Source organism: Lissotriton vulgaris, chromosome 2_1 (assembly GCF_964263255.1).
Source record: "Lissotriton vulgaris chromosome 2_1, aLisVul1.2, whole genome shotgun sequence".
NCBI lineage: Eukaryota > Metazoa > Chordata > Amphibia > Caudata > Salamandridae > Lissotriton > Lissotriton vulgaris.
In genome coordinates, this window is record NC_141687.1 from 2,076,598,476 (window position 1) to 2,076,616,914 (window position 18,439).

General features: G+C 41.6%; 1 protein-coding gene across 2 annotated transcripts in view; it reads right to left on the bottom strand.

Annotated features, from left to right (window-relative positions):
• MYO5C (myosin VC) overlaps positions 1–18,439 on the bottom strand; it is a 971,652-nt gene that overhangs the window by 799,417 nt on the left and 153,796 nt on the right. For both annotated transcript variants that reach the window (XM_086958305.1, XM_086958306.1), the window contains exon 2: positions 15,459–15,569. In XM_086958305.1, coding sequence (XP_086814431.1) covers positions 15,459–15,569 — 111 coding nt within the window. The remainder of the gene's footprint in view (positions 1–15,458; positions 15,570–18,439) is intronic.

An 18,439-nucleotide genomic window follows, 5' to 3' on the forward strand; every position in this document is an offset into this window, starting at 1 on the left:
ATTGTCAGGCACGCCTTGGATTAGCACCCTTAGTCCAGCAGGATATGCGTTTCGGGAGTCGGCCGTTCCTCGCCACATATGATCCGACCGGCCCCTCTCAGTTGCTGGCGCCCGTTGTTGTTCACTTGGTGGCCAGCCTCGATATCTACTCGAGGCCCCGGTCACAGGGCTGCTGCGGGCCGCGGACTGTAGCGGGATGTTTCTCCCGTTTGAAAGCAGGCGCGAGCCTCAGGATTTCTCTGTAGGTCGTCGGAGGTTTTCATTTTCGCAAGAAGCCGTTTCAGTGCAGGATTGCAGGCAGGATATGAGCGCAGGAGGAGATGGTCTTCGGAGCCGAGGGACTAGGCGACCGTCCCGGTCGCCATCTTGGCTCCTCCCCCCCTGCGTTCCAAACTTAAAGATTAAGGGGGTCATTAGGATCCCAGAGTAGGAGGGAACGTCCGCATGGGCTGCGTCGTTCCCTCTGTGCAGATTAGGATGTGACCGCCAGGGTGGCGGTCACATCCTCTATTTTTAACATTGCGGCGGGTGGAGCTTCAAGTTGCACCCGCAGCAATGTTAAAAATGCACGCATTGCATTTGAATGTAGAAAGTGGCAGGCACCGCGCGGTGCCTGACGCTTACTGCATACCATAGGTACCCCCCATGTGCACCCCCCACTCCCCCCCCTTCACCTAGGGGGCCTGCAACGGGCCCCCGCAGTGAAGTTACACATGCTTTTCCACGGCGGAAAAACCGCCGCGGAAAAGCATGTTTCCAAGAACATCCTAATCTGGCTGACGGTGTCTGAGAGACACCGTCACCATATTAGTGCTTTTCCGCCACGGTTGTAAGCCAACCGCGGAGGAAAAGCTGCGGACGGAAACCAGGACCCACCAGCCATCCTAATGTGGCGGTGGGTCTTGGTGGGTCCGCAGAGGATTTTCCGCATCCTCCAGGCCGGCGGTGGCTTCCACCGGCCCGGAGGATGCGGAAAATCCTCCATCCTAATCAGCCCCTAAATCTTTTAAGTCAGATTTGTGCTTGAAAAGAATAACAGCACTGCAGACTGTCTGCTTCATCTTCCTTCTGATGATAATAGTTTGGGCAAATCACTTAATGAAGAACTCTATATGGTTTCTGACATTCAGGATGTGATTGAACAATCCTTTTGGGGGTCACTGGAGGAAGCATGGATCAAAGAGGATCATGATGAAAAGATTTGCTCCTAATTCAAGCAATTAATGTATGTACTTAGTACAAAATACAACCTTGTTTTTAGTGCATATAAGTGTGTTATGTCCCACTTCAGGACGAAAGGACAGCCTTACTAACAAATGTATATCAGGGCCATGTGATTATGAAAGCACTCAAGTATCTGGACACAGAGGTTGGTAATTAATTGTGATTATGTGACATTTGCGCATTTAGTGATACACAGGCTATTATATGTCCACAACCCATGTCATCTGTGCAATGGCTTAAAACAGCTTTGCAACAACTTGCTCTCTACATAGTTGGTCTTTTCAAAATTAATTTATACACTGTAGAGAATCTCTGATTATTAAAATGATATTTGATATTGTGGGAGTGTTTGCTATCACTGATTTCTTTCAGTGTTTCTTTCACTTATTGGTGAAATGGTTGGCTCCTAAGAATTTTGGCCAATATGTACTATCACATTTGACCACAGATACAGAATGGGTAAAAACGTTTGATACCCGAGACCCTTTTCGAGCAAGTCCGTATTGCCAGCAGGTCAACTGCCAAACATCATAGGCATTAAACATTCAATGAGTATTGGGTACCTTTGAAAATAGTGCTGCCACCAGGCACAAGGAATAGTGGTGAAACCCTGACACAAGATTTTTCACTTACCCACAATATCCGTAGCTGCAAGGTATCCCAATGTTATTTGTGATACCTTCTACTACTGGGGTTTTTAAGCCCATAGTTACAATGTTACCATTAAATATCAAGTCCCAGATTACAAGTGATGTTTGGTAAATGGTCAGGACTAACTTAAAGTGTGACATTTGATACTTGGTGACTATGAATGTCCAAACGCAGCAGCACCACCTTAATGTAGGTAGGGAAAGAGTGCAGAAAAGCAGTGGTGAGCATGCTTAAAGCATACATAGAATCATAAGGTGAGGAGGAAGAGCTGCGAGAAGCGGCATGGAACTATAAGAAACAAAAGTAACACTGCCTAAAAAGTAACTTTTTGTCCAGCAGATGCCTCACAGTATGAATGATTTCAAAAGTAATACCTCCCCAGGAGGTTGCTGAATAACCTATGAATACATGTAAAAGCTCTGGCAAAGCATCCATCAATGTGCTTAAGCTGTAATCCAGTAAAGCGTTGTAAAGGTATCCAAAGAAGACCAAACAGCTATCCAATAGACATCAGCCCCCACGATGCCCCCTGTAAGAGCAGTAGGAACTGCCATTCCCCTTCTGGGATGTGGATGAATGCCAGATGGAGGGTCTATCTGGCCAAGTCATAACAGAGTTTTTTCCAAAGAGTGTCCCAATATGAAATCAAACGTTGGGTTACCTCCTTGCCTTTCATAGCTCCATGAAGGCTGATCATCCACTCTATCCTGTCTGATGTGGTGCACACAATAAGGGACAGCATACCTGGTGATCAGTCCATGTAGCCTTTCCTCTTCTCTGGCAGTAATCAAGGAGGAAAGAAATACATACATTTGTCTGTGAGGTGGTCCCCAATTGTGTAAGCTAACTTAAAGGTTAAGTTTAACATCTTGTTAACTCTATCAACCAGATCGTTGGCTTTAGGACAATAAAGTGGAGTTTTAACATGGCATATGGACAATGTCTTTAGGAACTGTGGCATCTCGCCTGATGGAAACTGTACAGCATTGTCGATGATTAAGATTCTGGTCATTCCTTGCTTAGAATATGTCAGCCAAAAAGTCCACATAGATGGAGGTATTGATATTATTTACTGACTTGCTAGTGACCCAATAAAAATGGTGACCCACCATTACAAACATATATTTGTTATTATCTTTGATAAAATCAATGGACCCTGTATTGTCCAAACCAAGTTTATTCCAAGGTTTTGGAATTCACTTTCACAGGCGAAAGAGGAGCGTTATGGATGATCTTGGTATTGTCACTTAAGCTGCATGCAAAACAACCCCTCATCTTATTCTCTATGGTGAAATCCATGTTGGAGAGCGATAAATCAGCTCTGATTTTAATCTTGGTCATGGTGCTACATAAATGACCTTCTAGGCAATGTCAATGATCCGATCACACATTTCTTCAGGTGGCATAATTTAGTCAGATTTAAAGAATGAATCAACAATGAGACAATTAATTCCTCACATTTCAGAATGGTTGGAAATTTTCAGGTAATTCCTTACATTTATTCGGCCACCCATTCAGTATTTTGTTTTAGAGTCATATTAAGGTATTGTCATTGTTCTCACTTTGCTCCCACTTATCCTTAATGATAGCAGGGATATCTATAGAAAGAAGCGCTTCATCTGGTGGATTAATTCCTTGTACACAACCATCCACAGGCATGTAAACAAATAGCAACATGGTTCTCTGCGTCGGAAGCATATTCAATCTTAAAGCTGTACCCTTGTAAGCCAAGTACCCATTTGGAGATGTGTGAGGTAGTTTTCCAAATGATATTGGTGATGAACATAGAGACCAACGGCTTGTGAGCTGTTCTCAGTGTGAAAGGTAAACCTCACAGACAGAACTTGGAATGATAACTTGCCCAATAGCAAGGCAATGCTTCCTTTTCAATAGTGGGTAATTTAACTCCACATCTTTAAGCGTTTGAGGCAAAAGCTACAATTCTTTCCTTTCCTACAACCATTTGAGATAAGGTAGGGCCTAGACCCCTGTTACTTGCATCAGTGGTTAACAAGGTCTTAAACTTGCCATCAACATTTCCTATATTAGGGGCATTAATAATTGCTTCCTTGATCTTGGCAAAATGCTCTTGGCAGTCATTGGTCCATTTAAAAAGAATCAATTTGTTTAGTATGGACCTCAGGGGATGCAAATAGTCGGCAAAATTCTTGATGCACTTAGACATATCTTCCACCAAGTACCATACTTGTTTTAGAATTTAAGTTAAACTCTACTTTGGTTAAATCCCTTTTTTCAGAGAGGGTATGCCTAAGGTATTCAACAGATTTGACAGCTATTTTACACTTTTCGATTTTTATGGTGAACCCCGCATTTTTAAGTCTGCAAAGGACTTCTCTCAGGGTGGAGCTATGCTCTTCTTCCGAACTCCCATAGAATAAAATGTTGTCTTGAAAACATAGACCATTTTGTTTACACTGAATTATATGCTGCATTACGGATTAGAAAACTGCAGTCGCAGATGCGAACCCAAACTGCATTCTACAAATTTAATATGCCCCAAACGGAGTAATGAAAGATGTGAGAAATTTAGAATCTGGAAGGAGACCTACCTGGATAAAAGGTCTAAAACACTAAAAATAAAAACATGCAACATGGTTGAAACCCAACATCTCATTGATTTTAGGCAGAGGATGTCTCTCCACCCATATATTTCAGTTTAAATCTTTATAGTCTACTCAAACATATACGGTTGCCTCCATCCTTTGCAGCAATCACTATGGGGGTAACCACTCTAAACACTCTTTTCAATGATCCCTTGTGATTCTAGCTAGTCAAAGTCTTTACTAGGGGTTCTTGTATAGCTTAAATTTGGTATCCATTTTAGCTTTTTATTTTAACGTAGCACCCTTTTCTAATGGGGGTTTGCACACATTTTCTCCAACGTGAGAATGTGCCATGAAAGCATTTATTTCTGATAGACATTGTCGCCCTATATTCTGCACACTTAGGGCCTGATTAGGAGGTGGTCTGTCTTATGACCGACCACCATCCTGCTGGGAAACGGTACGGCCCGAGAGTGGTTGGCAGTCCCGCACCCTGAATCACGATGCCCCCACCTTCAAGGTGGTGGTAAAGTGTATATTTTGTATTGCAGCAGGTGCTGCGGGCTGCAGCACACACTGCAGTACGAAATATGCACCCTGCACCATGTGGCAGGCACCATGCGGAGCCTGCCACATGGTGCTGGGATATATTGGGGGCATACTTGGTCCATGCAGGTAACAGCGGTGGGGCAGTGGGACCATGTGGGGGGGCGGGGGATTTTGAGGGACGATGCCGAGGGAGAATTAATTATTTACTTACTTTTCCCTCTGCATCATCCCTCGAAATCCCCTTCACGCGGCCCCGCAGCTGGACCATAGGTGCCCCCAGGGACCATATTGGAGAGTCAGGATAAACCGCCATGAAACGGCCGGCGGGAAAGGACATTGTAATTCCTACGGCGGTGCCTGGCAGGCACTGCAACTGTTGTAGGGATACAAGGTCCCAGATGGACCGACGGGCTACTTGAGCGCATTGAATCCCTGGCAGTCGGTCTCACAGTCAGCCAACCATCCACCCGCCACCCTAGCGTGACCGGCGGTAATCAGTATTACAAAGATAGAACACCAACGGACATCACAAAAAGTCACTTTATCCTTGTGCAGTTAGCACTTATTCTCCAATTCATGTGCTCGTATAAACACTTCTTATCCAATCCAAGTGAGTCACCTAGTGTAGAAAAATGCTGTTTTTATTTCTTTTTTTAAAACACCTATCTCCACAGCCTACGCGCGTTTCACCCTTTGCGGGCTTTCTCTAGGCTAATTTGCAATGTATAAAACTCTCCATATAAAAAATGCAGAGGACGCCACCTTGAGATCTGAGATTTGAAATAAAGCTTTTCATCTATTATGACTCCCAAAGTTTTTGCTTTCAACACTGGTGTAGGAAGGGATCCCAAGGAATTTGTCCACTAAGCTGGTGACCAACGAAGAGAAAGCTTTCCGAAGAGCACCACCTCCGTTTTACTTGAATTTAACTTAAGGCAGTGCCTACTCATCCACTCACTCAAGGAGACCATACAACCATGGAGTTTGGTAGAGTAGTTGACATCTTTGTCAATGGTTGAGATCACCAATTGGGTGTTGTCGGTATAGGAGGTCGGAATTAAATCAAAACATCTAATCAACGGTGTTAGTTCGGACACATATCTATTAAAAAGAGTAGGGCTCAAAGAAGAGCCCTGCGGTACCCCACATGGCAGGATAAAAAGTGCTGAATTAAAATCACCCAGTTGCACTGTCTTGAGTTCCATCTGTTAAAAAAGATGTTAAAAGCATGAGAGCATTTCCTCCCAGACCTATGCACTTTAAGCGTTTTAACCGCAAGGTATGGTCCACGGTATCAAATGCCACGGACAGGTCCAGGAGGATAGGAGCCGCCGAGCCTCCCCCATCCATGGCGGTTCGGATTTCCTCGGTGGTCTTTATTAAAGCTGTCTCAGAGCTATGGCATGATCTGAAGCCAAACTGACTTTGATCTAAAACATTATTTTCCAAAATATGCCTAGAGAGTTCTGTATTTACAATCTTCTCCAGAATTTTAGCCGGAAGCGGAAGCCTGGCAATAGGTCGATAATTGGCTGGATCCATTAATTCTAAATTGGATTTTTTCAGTAGCGGTAAAATACAGGCTTGTTTCCACCTGGTGGGAAATACTCCTTGAGAGAGCATCTGATTGAATATATCAGATAGTCTTGCACAAGTGAGATGGCTAATAAGATGGTGGATTCTTGCTGGGCAAGGATCCTCCGGTGAACCAGATTTTTTCCTTTTTTTTTTAAGAAGGGTAGCAGTTTGCACTGGGGATGTCGAAGTGAAGTATAAAAAGGTCGTTATAGTTTTAGCTACCTTTTCTGTGAGATTTAGGTTTGGCAGATGTAAGGCAAACTGTTTGTATATTCGATCTACCTTTGACTTAAATGTCTGTGCTAAAATATTACAGAAATCTTGGGTGCAGTTGGCCGCATCCTCCTTTTTAATAGTTGTCAGATTGAGTTACCTGCAATCTCTATTTTTGATGTATAATATTTGCTTTTTACGGTAATGATTTATTTCTTGCAATTGGCTAACATTAGTTTATATTGCTCTTTCTCGGCTTCATCATAATTCTTGCGCCAGGCTCTTTCTTGCCTCCTACAGACTTGTTTGTCTAATCTAAGAGCCTCAGAGAACCATGGTACCGATGGAGTATGGAGTTGCAACCACCAGACTATGATAAAAAGGATTATATTCGGTACTACAATGAGTTATCCAAAATGACTCGTCCATCTCAGGATGGTATCACAGCCGTAGCCTGTAAGACAGCGGAATCAAATTTGCCCTAGCTCAAAACAGAACCAACTGTAGTAAAATATACGTCTTTTAATTTCTTCCTGCTCGCAAGTTCCAGAATAGGCGGAGCTGAACATATATTTACCTCAGTCACGCTACATTGACACAAAAAGCTGCATCTGAGCTTGTTACTGCATCTCTCATAGGCAACCTCTGGTAAAAAAGCTGTTGCATTATTGGAACTTGAGGTAAAATTGATGAACAGTTACCTCTTTTCCTAAGCGATGATGGTGCCTACATTATCCAGCATTGACGTTCTGTGGAGCAGATTGCCATATCTAGTGCCAAATCCTTCTGCCACCTCCTCGGATACCTTACCAGCAGCGTTGCAGTCACTATTTTGCAACCCTTTTTCGCATCCTAAGGTGCCTTTTCCCTCCGCGATGTTGCCTCTATTTTGCATCTGCATATAATTCTTAGGAAGTTATTACGAAATTAGTTTCATTTGGCAACAGGTACAGTCCACTTTTCAGGCTTGTTTAGTGGTCATTCATTAACACGGCAGTCCGCATAACAGTTTCCAGCACAAAGCATCACATCAGGGATGGAGGCAAAGAGCTGTCCTTTGCACACCATCTCAGCCTTGTCACCATATTTAAAGTAATCTTTGGGGGAATGTAGGTAAAAAGGAAAGTTTATTGACATAAGAAAATGCATCTTCGATTTCTCCTTATTCTCCTTCAACAGCCAAAATACCACACTTCAACATTCTAATCAAGCTTAAAGCTAATGTTTCACTCAGGTTCACTGGACAGGACCTTCTTGGGTTGGAAGGTGGGGGGATGAAAGGAAAGGAACATACCACAATAGCCCGCTCCTGCACAGCCAAGCCGCTCTCTGTATGACTGACACTGTCTTTGCTGGCGCAGTCTCCACCCCCACTGCCCACTTTGTGCAGGCAGGTTGCTGTATCAGGTGGTAGCTATCCTGCTCCCCCAAAACATGGGCATGGGGATCAGGGGTGAGGCCACTACCATGGGGGGATGGGAACAGGACGGCGCAGCCCCTAACCCTTTTTGGTGTTGGGAGCCCGGAGTTGGGTTCCGGCCACCTTTAGTGAATAACCGATCCAGGGATGGAGTCTCCGGGTTGTGGAGAGCCTGGGGGAGATCCGAAAATATCTCACTCCAGAGCTCATTAAAAATTAACAAGCTTGTGCCAACCTGTTGGGCTCTGGCCCACCCTAGGGGCTCTCTCCAAAATTGCAGTGGAGCCCCACAGGCTCTGTTCCTTGAGGCGTCAAAGGTCTAGATGGGCTATCATTGGGATAATTCCCAATTGCAGAGCTCACCACCATAAGCGTAACACTTACAAGTACAGGGTCCAAGAACCCACAGCATTCTGTTCGTTGGACATGGAAAGTGCTTATATTGTATGAAAGGATTTGTATGAGATTCACTGAAAAAAAGGAAATTAAATAATTCAGGGCAGGGTGGGCTGTCTGCAACTCCACCACATTTATTGGCAGGCTTTGCTCTGGGGGGATAAAAAGACTATTGTTGCCATCAGATCTTAAGCTGAGATACTCTTAATACTGGAAGGCACCAAAGAAGGCCCTTCATATGCCAACGACATGTACCAAGAGGATCCCTGAGGCTACTATTCCTATCAGGGGAGATATTGCTGAATCGGTGTTAGAACTGGATTCAGAAATATCTTCTGATGTTGATGGAGAAGTGAGTTCACGCAAATGGATCATTGTACACTGAGGATGGCCTGTGACTAGCACTACAGACTGAAGCTGGTTGTCCACGTATTGCACTACAAGTACTCTTGATCTGAGTAAAGCCACTACCATAACCAGCACCTTTGAAAAGGCTCACAAAGAAGTAATGAAGTCAAATGGAAACACAGCAAATTGGTGGTGCTGGGACTCTAAATCAAAGGTAACACCTGTGAGTAGGAACAATTGGAAAATGGAAATGGGTGCCCTGGAGATCCAGGGGCGAATTTCAATCTCATACTCCACATGGATAGCTGGATAGCTTTTCACAATTGAAGGCACATCCATCAGTGCTGATTAGAGATCTCACAAGAAGCCTGTGTATACTTCACGGCATGCCGGTGAACTATGATTGCCATTGCCAGGGACCTAGCCATTCAGTCACCACATTCCAAGCTGGATTTTAGTATCTGCGTGAAGGCATCCAATTCACAGAAGGGCTCATTCATATGCTTAGGAAAATTAATAACAGCAATTGAATAAAATCCCAAATACTTCAACTGAATCTCTTTGCTCTAGGGTGAGGCTCTACCATAGCCTGGCCTTCGAAGGAGGCTTTGACTCTTCCTCTCATCATTTAACTAAGTTTGAGGATAGAGATGGCAACAAAGGTGGTCCAGAGCATGGCGCATTGATCAGCTCTATAAGCATCAGTCACTCTAACATTTTTTGCATTTGTTATTCTGAGGCCTTATATATCGTATATCTGTCCATCGTACATTTGGGGCCACCTGCCTCAAAGTGTTTCTAATTTGATAACATCTTATTTCTCAATTTCTGCTCTGCATTATTAGTGTACCACAGTACACTAATTCATTACATTGTTCATTGCAAGTTTTAATTGTATGTTTTTACCTTGCATATTCGTATACTTGAATGTGGGATAGTATTTTTATACTACCGGATAGAGCTGTAAGTGTAAAATGGTGAAATAATCGTAATGAGTTTTCTATTACATGACATCTCAAAAAATCATGATATTGTTCAATGGTTCGGAAAATCACTATAAAAGTAGTGTACTCAGTCATTAATGGGACAGAGGTGGTGCAGCGCAAAGTTTGCCGACCCATTATATGTCATAGACACTTAAGATACACACTGTATGAAAGTGCACTTAGCACATGATTCATGTATGATTTAACAAATTAATGCAAGTGTTGCACTTAACAAAATTAAAGAATGCCTTCACTGTCGGATTTGAAAACGTACTCATTTAAACGTTTTACCATAATTAAGTGTGATTAATGAAGAACCATCCTTATTTAGTAGATAATGTACTCACCACAGTGATGACATGAGACTTTCCTGATGTGTGTGCTACTTTACATGAATAACATTATATGTATTGAAACTGTGATTAAAACCCTCCGAATATATGTAGAATGTAATCCTACTAGAAACTACATTGTATTTATTTAATGTGTGCATTAATATTGCATATATTTGATTTAAATGTAGTTGTTAGTCATACTTGCAGCTGAATATATAAATGACTTATTGAATTTTACATGTAGTGTGAAGCCTAATGCATTAGAAACGAATATTCATTTGCGTTTAAATGTGCACACGCATATTAAAAACGCACCATTGAAATTAACATTTAAACTTATCTTAAGTAGGCCTTTATTTCACCATGCTACATAAAGCTGATTTCACTTTTTCCTGCTAACTTGACATTTCTTGCAGATATGCACATGCATTGTTAGTTTAGAACAGATACAATACTGTTCAAGAGATAGGGGTAAAAAGGCCTGAGAAAAGGACCTTGATGAAGGTACACGGAGAAACAGAGCCCTAACTGAATAAACTGTTTGACAAAAAGTTACCATCTAAGTGTGTCTGAAGAAAGGAGGTTGTTCCCATGTCAAGTGTGGGTTAAACTAGCAATGTTTGCAGTCTGCAACTTTAGAATTAGACGAGTAGAACGGACCACTGATGGTGTGATTGAGGGGGGTGTTGCCCAATGGACTTTACATGTTATATAATAAACTGTTCCCCTTGGATTTTTACTCAGATGCTACGCAGATTTCTTTTCGGATTACTCACCTACCCCTTGCAGAGGATTTGCTGATACCTTCCTACTGTATGCCCCAAAATACACTTGCCTTGAGTCTCTTCTACCTGAAAGGACTTTGAGAGGTTCTATAGCTCAATGCTTCCTTTGATTCTTGCTCAAGTGTGGATTAGGCTAATACTTGTTCCTGACCCAGAGAAGACTCTTGACCGAGCTTCTTTGATGCGAACACTACTTGATTACATTTGCCTTGACCTGAATTCCTTTATGGAGTGACCCTGATTTGCCAGGGCTAATTTCCCAAACCACTCGGTGGACTTTGAAATCCTAGAGTACTAATGTATAGGACAGAGCGCCTTAGATTATTCTCTGAGCACCAAGTTTTAATGCAACTGTTTTGCATTACCATTACCAATTTGCTTGTTTGTTTATTACTAATTTTTCTTAATTTCTGTAGGCGTCTGGGAATCCCAGTTGTTATTCTGTATCTCTCCAGCGTGGTGCTGAATGTGGTGTATTTGAACTTGATTGCTGTTTTGTAATAAGTCTTCTTAACCCATGCAACCGATTCCTGTTCCTTTTTGTGTAGCCATATGGGTTCCAGTTAACACCTTAGCTGCTTGTAAACATTTCTCCCCAGTGCTGCGCTGTCCATTAGAACTAGGGCTGAATGGACGTTCAATGGTCGTGCGCAGCACTGGGGAGGTAGCGCTGCTGACGACCATTGGCCGTCAGCAGCACTTAAGGGGTTAATAGAAATGTGATTGATGTAAATGCTAACTCCCATCAACACTCAGATGGATAAAAAGGTCCAACAGAGGACCAATGGTAAGTAAGTGGGCTCTGATAACGCTGGATCAGCGGTATAAATAACTGCTGGTTACCTTGTTGTCTTTCTATCGAAGCTACAACATCTTGGCTTTACAAAAATACAGATTGCATTCTTATCAACTCCAGTGTGTTTGTCTTCGTCATGTAGGTTTGATGCAACTCCCTCCCTGTGACTGGCCATTTTTGTGATAATCACGATCAGCTACTATTTATATAAAAGGGAATACATTTAATGTAGTATGTTGTGTTTTAATATTTGCATTTAGTTCATTGTAAATTGCTGCATTAATTTCTAATATCTACTATAATTATTTTCCATATGCTTTGTTTTACGTAGGCTGCAAATAAAGTCATATAAACTCATCCTGCATGCACGTTATTGGGAAAGGAGGAAGATAATCCATTTTCTTTAAAATCATTTCACTCTGAGAGGTATAATTGTATTATTGTGACATTAAAAAAAGTAAACTTTCTCTATATCAGTTAAGGAGAGATTTGTAGGGCACCAGCTCTTCATGTTCTACTCTCTACATGATAGGATGGTAGATGGTGCACTTATGCTGTATATAATGCAAAAGAAAAATATGGATTGTGGTAGATTTTCGCCTGATACGCAACTATTTGGTAGGCACAGAAGCTGTGCCACAGCCAGAGTCTGTGGAGGAGCAGAGTCGAGAGGCGGCAAACTAAGGAAATAGATTCACCAATCTCTCAGGATGAGGGCTACCTTTGTGGAGTGGCCCTTGGGGAAAAGGGACCATCCCGAAGATATGGAGCATGATCTGTCAAACGGCCTTGTATGTATGGATGGATATACTATTTCCATAGTAATCCTTGAAACATGCATTCACATGGAACTCATTTAGAAGCGATTTCTTAAATTGCAATTGCATTTAAGGAATCACAAATTGTGATTCCTTAAATGCAATTCATGATGAAATTGCAAATAGCGATTTTGTTAATAGGGGTTGCAAATTACCAACAATTTGAACTTGAAGTGAAGTGAATTTGAAGTGCATTTTTCAAAGTTGTTGGTTACACACACACACATGCAGGGCATGTGTGTTGGCAACATGTGTGCACAGATCAATTTCAGGGGAGCAATAGGGTGTCCTTTTGACACCCTTGCACCCTTGAAATTGCATGCACAATTTGTGAGTGCCTATTGGGTACTCACAAATTGCGCATGCAACGTTCTTTTCATTCCTATTTGCCTGGAGGCCCATAGCAATGAATGGGAAGGCATTCCTTAATTGCGACTAGCAATTTACGAGTCACAATTAAGGAATGTTTGGAAATCGCTCATTTTATAGCGATTCCTACATGCATAGACTTTTGCAATTCCTTAATTGCGATTCCTTAATAATCGCAATTAAGGAATCGCAAAAGCCTGCATTAATGCATGTGCCCCCAAGTCACAACAAGGTCATAACAATGTCTCCCAATATTATCCACCATCACTTCATCTGTGGGTTGTAACGCTCCGAACACCATCATTCATACAGCATTAAAAAAAAGTTAGGAAAGGTCCCTAGCTAATAAACATTCCATACTCCTGGATTTGAGTCAGCACAGTGCCATAACTGTTACTATTTCCTCAGAGACAAGTAGCCATTCGCCACATACAAACACCAGGCTAGTCCATGATGTTCCTAACCATGTTGCTGAATCTTTTAACCACTTTCCTTAGGGTTAAATAAAGTGGGTTTTGTCACTTTATACTTTGTCCTTGGCTGTGCTGTCTTGCCGCTTGAAACAGGCTGATACAGAGGACGCTATTCTTTCAAGCTGAATGGAGAATCACATCATTCAGAGCTTTCTTGCCATGTTTAAGCCTCGGGCGGCAATGATGGAATGACTACGTGACACTAAATGCTGCTAGCAATGACGGAGGGAGCTATGCGACACTGAATCCTGCCTATAGATTAAGGTACTCTAACCAAATGTGTGGGTCACATTGTATTTTAAAATAATATCGCTACTGCGGTACTGATGGAAAAGCATGATGAGTGCAAGAGAGTTAAAACATGTGAATAGGGTTGCAGCGGTATGATTGTCCCCTGTGGAATGTCTGTGAGGAAACAAAAAAAAGTAGATGGGTAGTACACTACTTTCAGTTATAACTTTTGGGGTATTATGTTAGTAACAAGCCCATTGTCTGAAACAATAATGCCCTCAGGTGCCAGACTTATATCTGGGGCAAACGCTTCGACCATATTCAGGGGCTACCAAAACTAACAAAGGGTGGTGGGGCAGATGGGAGGGTGAGCACGGTGAGGGGACAGCGTGGAGGGAGACACGGGTTAAAAATAATAATGAAACAAATGTGCACGCCCGCCTCCCGCGTTGTGTGTCTCCTGCTGGCTTCTTCCTTGCTCGCAGCAGCCCCCGGAACAAACTCCCAGCCAATCCCTGTGCTGCAGAGCAGCATGGGGATTGGCCTTGGCGGGCAAGAAAGACGCTCCGCTCAGTCCTGGAAGCCTGTGGGGTTTCTTCAGCCCAGCTTCATTGAAAACCTAAGTGCGCATAAGTGTTTAGGTTGGCCTGAGATGGCCAGCCAAACACAGAGGAGCACTTAAGGAGTGCCATTGACCACATTCCGCCCTTTAAGAAATCTTCATTAGTTTTACAACAGAAGGCGGAATCATTCACCCAAAACTTCCAACATATCTATAATTTTCATGACAAATTTTAGTCGGGTTTAAAAATATAATGAGTAAAGACACTCAGACTAGAAAGAAAACCCATCTTGGCAGCACTCTAGCATTCTAGGGTACTTTAGGTTCTCAGATGTTCATCAGACCTCTTTTAATTGTGGATAGAGCTAAAAATGCAGCTATTCATACTTGATCTTCAATGATTTGTACTACCTCTAGTCTATTACACATTTTCAGTTTTTGACAATCCCCCTTCACCCTTCTCGCTTTGCTCCATCCACAAAGTAAACAAAATTCATAGCTACTTATTGTTCATGCCTGCTTGCCTTTCAATGTTTCTGATGACTATCCCTTTTCTTACTGCCAACTTTCTTCACCTCTTTCTTTTTTTTAACTACATTATACCTGGACCAAGAGCCATGCTCTAAGTAAACTGTCCATCTCATCACTGTTATTGTTTCATTTGTTCAATGGTTGCTTAACATGAGGTTCAATTAGATGAAATGTTAATTGAAGAAATGCTGCATCTCCATATAGGCCAACATGTAATGCACTGTGCACACATTACCTGTGCACCTTGCACAATTCTCATTTCTACTAATTAGCGCTAAGCTAAATTACAAGTAAAGGTTAAAGTGTGTTAAGCACTATGAAACATAACATTAAATATACGCAAAAAGAATACCATGTACAATAGATTCATAATATGGAACCCGGAAGAACCCATTCTGAAAGCTTATATGGACTGAAACATGCTAGGGTAAAGAATAAATGGTACGCATATGTATTTAAAATACAGAAAATGACAAGACTGTTGACTAAAAGCACTGAAAATGTAAAATAATGAGTGCAAAAACAAACGTATTAATTTTACAGTCTGAATGGAAAAACGAGCATATGTGCTTTTATGACAGTTATTACAGTCAAATATTTCAGAAACATTAAAAAAACGGGTTGCTTACAGTTCCATCTTCTAGGCAAAGAAGAAGATCATTTGCTCCAATTTTATAGTCCTTCAAAATTTCAGCAGACTTCCAGACTTCATCTGGATCAGGGATCCAAACCTTGTTGTACTAAAATTGAGTAAAACATACATGTTAATGCACTACAAATACGGAAATAATAATGTGCATTTGATGCAGTAGTACAACAGTCGTGTTCCACAGACAATATAGATTTGCACCACATAGCATTGTAAAATGGATACTCATATGTTCAGTTCCAATTGGAAACACAACTGTAAAAAATATTTTAGCATTTTACACTAACTAACTTTGCAACTAATTACCATTTGCTCAGGTGCCTTTCACTCTTAACATTTAGATTTGTCAAGGAAATCCTAATATCTCTAGTTGGTTGATGTGTTACATATGTATAATTTCCATTTGTATTTCACAAATCCCACATTCATTTGTATTCTTTGAAGCAAAAACATTTGTCCTAATTCTAGGCTATTCATGTTAAACCCATGTGTGTATCATTCTATTTATTTCCTCTACAATATAATAATCACTTTGATGAATCTGAGCAATTGTCATGAATTCATTTATTTCAGTGTTTTGCAAATAGTGACAACATACATCTTCAGTACCTTTGGCATCCCATGCACACTTGCAAGAAAAATTACTTGGTAAGTGTAGCAAATTCTTAGTAGTTACTCTTCTACAGCAAACACTCAGCACACCATTCAAGGTAGGTCTACCAGTGCTCTGGGCAGAAGGTTATTAAGAGAAGATATATAGTAGGATTATCATGGAGTAAACAGATGTTTAAGAAAACTAGTAAATAATTCTGTTGCATGATAAAAATGCAACAGACTCAAAGAAAGATGTGAAAGTAAGAGAAGGGTACAGGAATGAGTCATAAGGTGCCCATCACTGCTATATGATGTAAGTGAGGAAATCAGCACTCTGGACTCTTACAGCCTGATTCATGAAAGACCCGTTTTGCGAGTCTCTAATAGCGATTCATAAGGAATCGCTATTACAGGATCGCAAAACGGGATTCATGTAGGAATAGCCAAAAAAAATGCGATTCCTACTTATTCCTTATTTGCGATTAGCAAATTGCTAATCGCAAATAAGGAATAACTCCCCATTCATTCCTATGGGCCAAAAGGCCCATAGGAATGAAAGGGAAGTATTCCTTATTTGCGATTAGCAATTAGCTAATCGCAAATAAGATAGCGATTTAAAGGATGCCAGGGGTGTCTGTAGCACCCCTTAAATGCTAATATAAACAGAGGTTGTGCACACACATGTCCAAAGGACATGTGTGTGTGCAACATGCAACTCAGAAAAATGCTTTTAAAAGCATTTTTCTGAGTTTTCGCTATTTACCACGAGGTTTGACCTCGCGGTAAATAGCGGCCCGAAGTTGCGATTTCGCAATTTGAAAATGGATGATGAATTGCATTTAAGGAATCTCAAATAGAGATTCCTTAAATATAATTCATCGCAAATTTGCGATGTCGCTATTACCGATTTTTGCATTTGGGATGATGAATCCCAAATGCAAAAATCGCATTCAGCGCTATTCAGCTTGATGAATCAGGCTGTTAGTGGCATACACCACACTTCTAGGTTATGTGTTGTGGGTTTGTACGTAAATACTTGGGCTCGTGTGTTGTTTATATTTGTAGGCAGTTCTATGTTCTGAGAATGTTCATAGGGGAGGTTGCGGGTAGTTGACTACAGGGAGCTGAACTGAAAAAGGTTTATTGCCCTTGCTAGGTATCTAGTATAATTAAGTACTTGAAATGTACTCACCCTGCGTTGAGTATCAATTCAATTTATCGGTGAGGATTACCAGGTACAGTGGGAACCCAATGCGCATTTGGAAAGTCTACACCAAGTCTACTGAGTGTAACAGTTTGTGTCATCTACCGGTATTAAAGCGTCTTTGGGCATCTAAAAGACTGCACTATCGGAGTACCTTACCTCACCAGGTGGGCACCTTTTGTAACAGGCTTACTGAAATTTGGTGCAGTGGTGCATTAACCATCTTGCCACATGATCCTTCGTGAGTCAATGGGCTGGAGAAGTTAGTGTGTGACGTGTTGTCCACACTATCCTGGTTATGCATAAGCGCACGCTTGGGAACTGTTGACTAGCAACGCCTTGAAGCTTTGGGAAGCGCAAGGTGAGCTGCGAGGGTGGTTGCCTGGCAAAGTAGAAGTTTTCCCAGCATGAGGCAGCAAGGTCACCATATGTGACCCGACGTAAGCGCCATTTTGTTGTTGTGGGGCACAGCGGATTCTTTACACAGGGAGACTTAAAGGTTTATCAATTGCTGGGTGACATTTTCTTTAGTTTTTGTGGGCAAATACAAATCGGAGTGACTACTTTTACCAGCATTAATTACATCAGTGTTTCTATTGAATGGGGAAGGTTAGACAGTGGAGCACAATATAAAGGATGTTCTTTGCCACTGAACTAGTACATTTCATATTAAGAGTACCCAAAGTTTCAGCATCAGCCCTCCTCAGACATTCCAGTTGGCAGGATTGGAACCCCCCTCTTAAATGGATTCTTAAAGAGTATTTTACAAACTATAATGAGGCCAACGAAGAAATGTTTGATGCTCAGAAAAAAATTATTAGTTTTCATTTGTTAGGTACTTTGGGGTTAAAAATGTATTCTTGTATAACTAAGACACCTGTAGTGGGGGGACATACATATTTTCACTGCCCTATTACATGATTCAGACAAACATTTTGTATCTAAAGTGTGCATTGGGATTATGAGGTATGAATTTTTCCAACACAAGCAGACTAAAACTGAAACCATTGATGAATATGTTTCAGACTTACAAAAGTTGGCATGTGATTACAAATTTGGCACATTTCAGGATGACCTAATAAGGGATCATATTGTAATGCATGCTAGCAATCCTGCTATACAGGACAGATTGTGGGTAAACGGAAATTCTCAGTTGGAAAATA